The 11,649-nt window shown below is 36.2% G+C and overlaps 2 protein-coding genes across 2 annotated transcripts; both read right to left on the bottom strand.

Annotated features, from left to right (window-relative positions):
* Nucleotides 1-4,666: 4,666 nt before the first annotated feature.
* Nucleotides 4,667-7,014, bottom strand: LOC140750388 (uncharacterized). Its single transcript, XM_073083877.1, has one exon. The coding sequence runs from the start codon at nt 6,813-6,815 to the stop codon at nt 5,013-5,015; it is 1,803 nt and encodes a 600-aa protein (XP_072939978.1). The 5' UTR covers nt 6,816-7,014; the 3' UTR covers nt 4,667-5,012.
* A 2,241-nt stretch (nt 7,015-9,255) lies between these two features.
* LOC140750330 (uncharacterized) lies at nt 9,256-11,263 on the bottom strand. Its single transcript, XM_073083788.1, has one exon. It carries the CDS (start codon nt 11,112-11,114, stop codon nt 9,372-9,374), a length of 1,743 nt encoding a protein of 580 aa, XP_072939889.1. The 5' UTR covers nt 11,115-11,263; the 3' UTR covers nt 9,256-9,371.
* Between the last annotated feature and the right edge of the window lie 386 nt (nt 11,264-11,649).

Raw genomic sequence — 11,649 nt, 5'->3', positions numbered from 1 at the left:
CTGGAACGCCTCGGAATAGTATATCTCCCTTTAGTAACAAAATACTTTTAAAACATAATCCATTTACTTTGTTATGCCCAGGCAGGTTTAATCAATCAATCCAGTATTGAAGACCTATGCCGTACCAATTTTCCGTTAACTTGCACTCCCTTGGTAGGTACACGAGAAAGTGGTTCCTTGGCTGCAAAATCTCACTTAAATATGCACACAATTCCCTCGGAATATTGAAATGTTAAGTGTTACGAACTCACTAAAGTTTTGGCGTCTCTTAATTGTGCTTTAATTATTCAATGATTAACGTACGAAACACCGAGAGAATATAAAATAGTGCCAATTTATTATGGAATGGACTAGAAATTGGAGCAGATATCAAATTGGTATAGTAGATACGAGTATCATTAAGCATCCGATTTCCGATTAGAGGTATAGATCTTTGATATTTCAAAGTAATATGCGTATTAGATATTGATTATCAATTGCTTGAAGGATGATGAAGAATTGCGTGAGGAAATCTTGACAAAGATGAAACTACAAGAATTAGAGTTCTTTAAAAAGTTCTCACACAAAGTGTGTGAACTGTACCAATCCACACTTGACAAGTCTGGTGGATTGTGAAACATATCTCAATTTGAGAGGAAACCCATACCCAACAGTGTGTAGAAATTGATTAATTACGGAGTTGATACAGTATATTATAATTATTTAAATTATTTTTTCTGTCTTTTCGATACTATGACTACAGCTTTTGATTACAAATGGACTTAATTTAAATTTACTAGTGTACTCAATATAACTAAATAATAACTTGTAATGATTATTGAATAGTAATATATGAAAAGTAACATGTTATGCACTCACATAATATTATATGTGGATAGCTACATAGTTTACATTAGTATATACCATTCCCATTAACTATAGTTATTTACTAACTGTGCCCTGCGGTTTCACTCGCGTTAAAAAAAATCTAATAATATCATAAACAAAAAAAATCATCAAGACTAAATGGTCTTTGAAATTTGCCTCCGGGGGCCTAATTTAATTTCAAGGTCTTCCTTTTTAGGATATACATGTAAAATAAAACATAAACGCAATTTTTGCCCCCTAAATGTTTCGATATCCCTCGTTTTATAATGACTTTACAAAAACGCGGTCGAAAGGGATAAAAAGTATCCTATGTCCTTTTCCTGGTTCTAATCTACCTCTCCACCAATTTTCAGCCAAATCGGTTCAGTCGTTCATGAGTTATAAATAGTGTAACTAACACGACTTTTTTATATATATAGATAAGTTAGTCAAATTAACTTTGTTATACATAGCAATTTACTAAAACCAGACTTTCCAGTGACGTTATATTTATAACAATTTATTGATGACTTAATGTTTGTACATTTTTATAAACGCATGTTACCATATAAGAACCATTAAATATGAAATAAGGAGGTTTTAGCACAAATTGTAACTATAAAATAATAGTATTTGATCAATTAGATTCTCGCCAACCTTAATAGAAATTTAATTAAACTCATACCTGGATCTGCAACTATGTAGAATGATGTAGAACAAGAAAATAAAATACACGTAAAAATTCAGACCCACACTTATTAAATACATTAATGAACACACTTTGAGTAACCTACACCTTTGGTACTCGTAGAGATAAAGATACATTATCATTTACGAATGTATAAATATTTGTTAAATCACATTGAGACAACTATATATTTGCAATAATCTCAAATACTTTATTTAGTTTAAATGTTCCAGATTTTTTATTTTAGTTCTGACCTATTACAATAAATTGTTAATTAAATTTCTTAAAGGGGATAATTGAATTAACATTAATAACTAGTTTTATTAATTTTTAGGCTTACCTTTGGCAACCACTAAGCAAAAAGTCAATGCTATCATATATAAATTAACCACACTCATTTTATCACGGATATAGCCACAAAAATTAAAGCAACTAACTTCTTTGCGGTAATTTCAAAGTCGAGTAAAGTTTACGTAGCGCTACGAAGCTACACATTCGAGTGAGCTACGCGCTTCTACGAGAGTGCTACGCGGACACGACTGGATTCCAAAATTTCAGACCTCTGAACAAACTTTAGGATGACAAAGGCGCAGGCGCCAATGGAAGTCTGGCAATAATATAAGATATTATGATATTAAGTATGTACCGCGTAACATTTCGTGAAATGTAGAAGTTTGAAACTAAAATTACTTTTAGTTTCCAAACAGATTTCCTGGAACGCCAGTTTTCTACTAACATTCCAAATTGAATCTAGGTGGCGCGCGTGATTGGATTGCTACGTCGTTCTAAAAGTTTTTGGATTAAGTTTTTTTCATGATAGTATGCTGAAGGGTTGAAAAACTGGGGATTATATGCGTGCGTTATTCGCTAAGGTAAAACATGAAACTTCTTACTAAGACTGCCTATTGCAATATTTACATTACAATTAATTACATATTTCAATTGCAATCAATTGACGCATATTAACTTGTCTACACGAGTAGCAGAGACTCAATTTTTTTACAACAACGAGAGCTGTTGTTAATCCACATCGCACTTGAATAACTAGGAGGACCTACCTAGTAGAGTACCTCACACTGAAAACACGTAAAAAAAACATACTCACAAGATTAAAAATTATGTTTTGATTATAATTACTAAAATTATGAAATAGTACCTATCATTTAAATTCATTGATTTCTGTCTCCAATCAGCAAAGTTAAGATCAAGTATCAAGTTACTCAGTCTGTTACGGTTGCACTATTATTCTACGTGTAATTGAATCGTCTGATCATCTAATCGCACCCAATCAGTCGCGTAAAGCCGATTAACTCCAGCAATTAATTAAGTGTTTTGAAGATCCGAGATCCGGACTATCAAGGGCGTCATCTATCGATTGAATGGTCTCCACCCAGAAAGTTAGAAAATCAAATAGCAGGGCTGAAATAACATCACTCAGATAACACTCCATCTACTCAGTATATTACTTTCCATTTGACGAGGTTCAGTGATGAATAATTCCAACATTCTGTTATCAAATATATTGATTATAATATGATCATGTCGTAATAAGTTATATTGTGATTTACGTTTAATTGTTATTATTATTTTATTTAATTTAGGCATAATGTTATAAGTGTAGAGCGATGTCTATACGATTTTTAATAATGCATTATTTTATTAAATTTTTTATCAATTTCTATTAAAGTTACTTTTCATACTCCATATTATAAGCAACATGACCTGTAGGCACTTACGAAAATCAAAAAGATTCCCTCTACAATGTGTGGGTGCGGCCCGCTCGCGTATGTTGTATTAAACATATGTTCTTCGTTGTTTTTTTAGTATTATGATGTTGAATGATATGTCTTTTTGCAATCCTCATGAGGAGCCCAAATGAAATAACTTCAAAGAAAAAGCTCTTATTTTGCTCTAATATTGCAAAAAGATCTCATCTCATCTAAAATCATCTAAAAAGCTAAACGATTTTATCTTAACAATCCTTTTCCAATTTACAAAAATCCTTTACTGCCGTAACTTGAGGCAGATCAAAGAAGCAACTCAACTGCTTTGATCTAATCAGAAGTGGTGGAATGCCACAACGATCAATTTATACAAAGCATTTAGCTTAATCCTCAGGAGCAGCGCGTCTGTGATCCACTTCAGTCAGGAATAGATTAGGAATCGATTTGAATTGTACGTTACTCAAGCGAACTGTATCCGTTTTACTTCTTTAATATACACATCTGTATTCGAAGGATACGTACGTAAAATCATAATTAAAGAAAAGAGTCACAATTAGCTTTCTTGCCAAGCTCGCAGACCTTGTACTGGCATTACGATGACCGATAGTTGTACATTCATGTTCGGAAGCCCGCCAAATGCATTATTTTTATGACAGAAACGCCATTAGCTGCCTACTCCCTTCCTTCTTCACTTGCTCGCTTACGCAATAACATGCAGATATATCGTGCGGAAATGACGTATTTCTGCTATTAAAGTTGGGTGGAATACGAGTCATAACTAAATGAGAAATTGTTAGTATTTTAATTTTTTTACGAAACATTTGAATCACTATACAGTAATACCCCGACTTACGCTACCCCGACTTACGCGAATTCGGAGTTAAGCGATTTTCAAATCTCGTCGATTCTTCTATTGTTTGAGTGTCCCGCAATTCCCGATTATAAAAAAATAAGCTTATTAACCCTACAATTATTCATGTAAACATTTGTATTTTTTGCGCGAAGTCAACACATTCGAAATCATACCATACGATGGTATGTACAATTGTACATGCATACCCCGACTTACGCGAATTCGACTTACGCGGTTATTACTCGGTCTACCAATCGTGTAAGTCCGAGGTATTACTGTATTCAGTAGCGTTTTACGTCTGAGAAACGTAATAGATCATGAGACTGTTCCTTTGAACACCTGTCCTTTTGTATTTTTAATTATAAGTAAGTAAAGATTTCTTCATGTTTAAAATTAATGCCAAATGCTATGGACATGAAATCTTAAATCCATTAGTCGAAACACCTTTTATCTGCATAATTAATTAACTTTATTTTTCGTAATACATATTCATTACACTAAAACATTCATATAATCCAACTGATACTCTTAATATTATAACATAAAAAGCTCGTAGATACAAAACAGTAAAATAATCTCGAGGACTAAAATACTTTTTATTAGTATCGCTGCCAACATATTTTGGCGAAAGCAATGCCTTCCGAAAAATGTTTGATATAAAGCAAAGCAGGCAGGCAGTATATAATAATTTGTGAAATACTTCGTTACAAACTTGCTTGAACCTTTAGTGCTCTAAGCTAGGATATTAAAGTTGTAAGAGGCATAGGCAGCCGCCTTAACTGGGATCGAAATGTTGAAAACACATGTGGCCGATACAGAAGCTAGAGATACATTTTGGTAAATTACACAAGAATGCATAGTTCTTATAATTACAATTTCATTAAACATTGTTCTAATTAAATTAAGAATCTTCTTCCACTCTACCGCAAAACACTTCTAAGACAAAAAATATCGTGGAGATAACCCATCCGATTACTATAATCACAATACATCCACCAAAATGTTCTAACGTGAGTGCCTGTGGTCCATGTACTTGTGAATGTTCAAACAAATGTTTTCTTTGTCGAATAAACCTCGAGTGCCAAACCTGGGCATACCCTGCTTCCACAGCCCTGCTCAGGGCAGTGTTCAAGGGACTTGCTAAAGGCGAAAACTTTTTCATATACATAACAGTAGGACTGTTCAGAATTTTCCGACGAATCATTTGCAGCCGCCGAGATCCATTGTAGTCCATTAGATGCTCTATAACCATTTCTTTATTATATGCAAGTACAAAATCTGATGCGCTATTAGAAATTTTATTCAACATTAAATTAGATTCGTCCAAATCAAGCTGCTTCCAGTTGTCATATATATTTTTTTCATCCACGAAATACTCTCTGTAGGAACCTTGTCCACCGTACTCAATCTTCTTATTGAGGACTTCTTGAAAATTCTTATAATTGTCTTGATATACACGTTTTTTTAAAGAGCTTATTAAAGCTGCCTGGTAGCAGCTTCTTATAATGAAACAAAACCATATCCAGCTGTACACTATACTGAGAAGGCCACGTTTTGATGGCATTGTTAATATTGGTATGCCTAAAAATATTGCCCATGAGTAGAAGAACAAACTTTGTTTGGGATAGCCGATCTTGAGAATTTTTCTTACATTTCGCAAAGTATTCATCTTCAGAAACCCGCTTATTAAGATGACACAAATAAATATCAGAAGAACTGCAACTCTAGCGCGAAAATTCAATGGAAGTAAGAGTTTCTCCCACACAGGTTTAAGAGCGGGGAGTTGTGCCACCCATACAATGTCCATAGTATTATAGATGAAGGATATTTGAAAATTTCCGTATTTATGCGTAGTTAATGGTAAAGAGCACACAGATAAATGGGCCCGGTCATTAAATACATCACCCATGGATCCAGTCCAGTTGTTATTTTCGTAGTGACCCCAATCGTCGCCTTCCGCTGGTGGTTTGATGACTAAAGTCGCATTTAGAGCACTCGTCACTATTTTCAGCATGTCACCGTCTCCTCCGGTAGGTTCGCCAGTACCATTATGCAAATACATGAAGGGTGGTTGTTCAAATGTTGACACAATAATTGGACACTTATGCAAGTCCTTGAATTTTTCCGGGAAAAGTAATTCAAAACAAGAATCATAAGGACAATCATTTCTTATGTCCAATTTCTCCGGATCGCTGTTCTTGCATTTTTCTGGCAAAATCATGTGATATGAAAATGGTTCAGGTTCATTTTCAATATCACTAACCCTCAAAAATATAACGTTGACAACATTAATTTCGGCGAGGGTTTTGAAAATATGATTTTCATCGCACTCCTTATAATCAGTCGAATGGCAGATGAGTAAAAATTTTGCTGTGTTATCGTACTTATTTTCAATAAGCCATCGTAGGTAGTCCGTTAGATCTGAGGCCTCTTCACCAAATAAAACGAATTGTGGTATAGTAACACGGTGCAGAGGACGAAACTTGCCTAGTTTAACTGCCACGGATTGATTGTAGTGACTTAAAAATGTATCCACAGCTTCAGAATATTGTGCGGTAAGATACACAACTAGAGCTAAGTAACGCCATTGGAAATTGTAAAATGCTATCTTAGCAGCCATTATTCCTAATTTTGTCACAATTTCTTCATCTTCCTTCAGAAACAAATCTGCGTTGGCAATATCTGTTATATTCTCCGTATTCATTTTTCATACTGACTGAAAAACCGATATTTCGAACGCGATATTAAACTAAAATCCATTTGTTTTGCACCGATTACCGATCAGCGTGGTAAAGTATATAATTTGTGCCTTTTAGCATTAGGTAGTTAGGTTATTAGTTAGTGTTTTACGTAATGAATTTACTGTACGTACTTACATATGATTGACAGGAGCGTGAATGGACTTACATATATTCTTGTGGAATTGATTAGGTACTATTCATACCAAAAAATACATCATTTAACGCTTTCATGTAAGGTATACATTATTATCGTATTACAGAAACTATTAATTACAGTTATTAAAATATAATTTTTTAAAGAAAATTATCTTTTACCTACATTTTCATATACCTAGCATGCCTGCGCGTTTTGTGCTATGGGAGCTTTTCCGCATCCGCGCACGGAGGCGGCAGAAAAACGCTCCAAATTCTAACCTCTCGTAAACTGAACATTCCCGAGGCTTGACGCGTGGCACTCGTACCGGAACAAATGTGGTATCCGGAATAAATACCCGTTTTACCGGGAATAAATACTTTTTATCCGGGGCACCTGCAGTTTTTTTTTCATCCTGTCTTCAGGATTCAGATAATGCCAGCTCTATAGGTACATAATTTTGTCTTTGCTTAGTTACTCTAAACACCATCTGAAGGTATTTGAAAGGTAGTAGAAGTAGTATGACTCGGGGAGATATCACCGCTACACCTATTTCTAACGTGAAACTGTTTCGCCTTGGTGGAAGGTTGTGAATGTCCGCTGTTGGGGAATTAACTAGAGGATGGGAAGTAGCCTCTCCCTACAGTTACCTACCTATCTACTGCAATTATTATCACAAAGAGGTTACCGCAATCGCTAATTTTTCTATTAGTAGAAACCATGGACTAGATAGAACAAACAGTGATTACAGACTTGTAGAATGAACTCAGGACTGCTCATTTATGTAGGAAAAAATAAGACATAGCATTTTGATATTATATTGATTTATTGCTTCGATAAAATCAGTTAATAGGAAGCCTACCTATATTCCTATATGCCAACATTACTACAAAACAATTTACAAATGTCTGTAAGCTTTTTTTAAAACTCTCACTAAATTGGAATTCTACACACAGGAACGATTTGGAGATAAGGCTATACTTCATCTTCAGTTCATTGTGGAATTTGTAGAATATACCTCGTTTTATGAATAGTCCGAGGACAGGTTACTTGTAGTCGGATGATAATGACTAAGAAAGGCGTAGACTATTTGCTCGGAAAAGAATTCTCTTCTTCTTTTTCGTCGTTTCTTCATTTCTGAAGGTCGTGCTCGTTCTGGTAAGCCTCTGTGGATGATCTGACGAGCTGCTTCCATGCTACCCTGTCTTCCGCTTGTCTGAGAGCAGTTGTAACTGGAAGTCTCATTATTTCTTTTATAGAATCCGACCATCGGCTAGGTGATCGGCCTCTAGGTCTTCTTCCATCTACCTTGCCCACCACAACCAGCTTTTCAAGGTTGTCTTGCTGTCTTCGTGCTATGTGGCCAAAGTAGGTCAGAATGCGTTGGTAGCATAGCGTGGATAACCTGGTTTTAATTTTAAGCTGTTGGAGAATCGACTTGTTGGTTCTTTTAGCCGTCCACGGTATTCGTAACATTCTCCTCCAGCACCACATTTCGAAGGCATCGATCTTCCTTCTGTCTATAGCTCGGATCGTCCAGGACTCAGATGCGTGTAAGAACACCGAGAAGACCAAAGTCCGTACAATTCTTATTTTGGTGGCATTGGACACATTTCTGCTCCTCCAGATCTTTGTGAGCTTACTCATTGCATCTTTGGCCATTTGAGTTCGTCGGCGTATCTCCTTTTCACATCCTCCCTGGTTGCTGATCATGGATCCAAGGTAGACAAACTCCTTTACCGTCTGCAGGTTTGATAAAAGGCCAGTCTGTGAAAGCTGCCCAGCTCTATCGACGAACATGACTTTGGTCTTCGCCCTGTTAATCGACAGCCCCACCAGCTTGCTCTCGATCTCCACTTTCCGAAACAAATCGGCCATCTCATCCTCTGATGCCGCAAATAGTGCGGTGTCATCTGCATATCTCAGGTTGCTGATCTTTTTGCCACCAATTGTGATGCCTCCATCCCAGCCATCCAATGCTCTTCTCATGATGTACTCTCCGTAGATGTTAAAAAGGAGAGGAGATAGAATACATCCCTGGCGCACTCCTTTTTCTGGTTTCAGGGGTCCCGAGATCACATCATTAATCCTGATCATCGATTCACCATCTTCGTACAGGCTTGCGATCAATGCTGTCAGATGTGTGGGAACTCCCATTTCCTGCAGGATGCGCCATAGGCAGTCCCATCGTACACAATCAAAAGCCTTTGTGTAATCAATGAAACAGATAAGCATCGGCACGTTGAACTCTCGACTCTTCTCTATCGGAAAAGAATATAAGATTTAAATCGATCCAAATTCCTTTGGCAATCCTCTAATCTTACACGCTTGAATATCATGGAACACTCATAGCCAAACAATGATTATACCTACAAGAGTGTAGTCCTTAATTATAAAACTCAAATGGTTTCGTCGGCATGAGTTGTTCTATAATGAAACATATAGTTGATAGAAGCCATCCAGTTAGCAATATTGCGTAGCAGCCTGTGTAATGACCCATACTTATAGGAATATCAGTATCAGTCGAATCTTCAAATACATTTTTACCAGTATTATTCAGATATATGTACTGAATAATCCCGGATTCTCTCAGTCGTGTTAAAATAATACTCAAGGAAGTGTCAAGAGGAGAATATTTCTTATAAAATAATACAGTCGGACTCCTGGCTATAACTTGGGGCAATATGTGTAATGATTTATCAGAATTACGAATCAAAAACATCTTGGCAGTATCCAAATTCATAGCTAAAACGAATTTAAGGCCCTGCGATAGTTTCACCATCTTTGGATATATTTCATTACTCTCCACATTGACCCAGCCGTCATAAACGAGAGCATTGTCTATATAGTAGTCTCGAAGTGCCAGACCGCCGCCTAATGGATAGCTTGATTCAATTGCTTCCTCTAAAGTATCAAACTCTGGAGTATAGACGTCAGTTTTTAAAGAATTTATTAAATAAACTTGGTATAATGTCCTTATCAGAAAACAATACCATATCCAGAATATTGACAGACATAGTAGAGCTTTATTTGTGGGAAAGGAGCCTACAGGCAACCCCATGCATAGCGCCCAGGCATGAAAAATTACACCGTCAGGAATAGTAACATTAAGTTCTCGTCTCAACGATGACAACAGCTCGCTGGTAAGAAACATTCTAATTACAACAACTATTATGAACGAAATGCATAAAGCGATTCTCACGTTTGCTTGAAGGGGTCTTAACAGTTTCAAAGAAGCCGATTGTATCTCCGATGGATGTGTAACCCACGCTACGGTGACGATTGTGTAATCAATGGACATTTGGAAAGTAGCATATCTGCTCATAGTAATACTCGCGGAGGTCATAGAAAAATTTGCCCAACCGTGGTACACATCGGCGAGCGAACCAGTCCACGTGCCATTTTCTTCTAATTTGCCCCACCCAAAGCCAATACGAGGCGTCATCATCCGCAGATTGAAATTCATTTTCTCCGCTATAATACGCAATAGGTCACCGTCGGCACCAATAGGTATACCATCACTGGTTATGTTCATATATGGCACTTGTTTAAATGTGGACACTACGATTGGACATCCGTGCAAATTCTTAAGCTTCGGAACATACACGCCTCGACATTTTCGAGGAACATTCATGAGACAGGACTCCCAGTTTTTTAGCGTTGAAGGTCGAGGGTTGTGACAATCTTCAGGGTGGAAGTAAGTAAACCCATTCAGTTTATCGTGTTTACGATCGTAGTTTATCACAACGACGTTTATGATATTGTGATTCCACAGAATGTTGACAGCGTCGGTTTCGTTACAGTTATTTCGTTCAGATTGACATACTATGATGTATCTACCGGTGTTATCGAACTGATGCCTTTGCATCCAAGTAAGCATGTGTACTATATCTGTTATGTCAGCGCCAAACAGCACGTACTGCCGCGTTCTTGCCACAAAGCTGGGGTAGAACAAACCGTGACCGACGAACACATTCTTCTTGTAAGATCGTAGAAATATATCAACACTGCAAAGTAAGGTATTAAACAAAACAAGTGTAGCGTGATGCCAGTGGAAATTGTGTAACGCTATTGTAACAGCACTTTGAGCTATTTTTTCATGAAAAGTTATATTTGGGGGTAGTAACATTTTTATATTAGCGTTAATCGTGTGAACGTTTGTGTTAAACAAAATCAATTGAATGTGTGGACGAAAGAGTATTAATTTAGTGATGTAATCGCACCGTCAAATCACTGTTAGGGTACAAATGGATCAGATAAGGACTAACTGTTGCCCCATAATTGATTCGTAGATAACAGCTGTTAATGTATTATAATAGATTATGCCACATTTTTCTATTAACAAAACTTGTCATGATGTTCGTTACGTTAATTTTCATAGCTAAATAGGTTTAACTATATCATGTAAATGCTCAGGTTATAAAAATTCTGGTATTTAGAATGTATGTAATTTGAGTAGCATGTTAAAATATTTAAGACTTTCAAATTTTGATATTTGGTGCAATTTATGGATATATTAAAGGCTCAAAACGTGATATGATCAATAATTTACTAATAATAGCTGTTAACCTATAAAAATGGAAAATGGAGCAGCAAAGGTATATCAAGTCTGTAACATAGACAACATACTGGATGGAACATTTTTAAATAATAATGGTGTTTTT

Source organism: Epargyreus clarus, unplaced genomic scaffold (genome assembly GCF_041222505.1).
Source record: "Epargyreus clarus isolate Ecla_fem2 unplaced genomic scaffold, WU_Ecla_fem_2.2 ptg000019l, whole genome shotgun sequence".
In the NCBI taxonomy this organism is placed as follows: Eukaryota; Metazoa; Arthropoda; class Insecta; order Lepidoptera; family Hesperiidae; genus Epargyreus; species Epargyreus clarus.
Note: the sequence above shows the minus strand (reverse complement) of the source record. Positions and strands in the feature narration are given on the sequence as shown.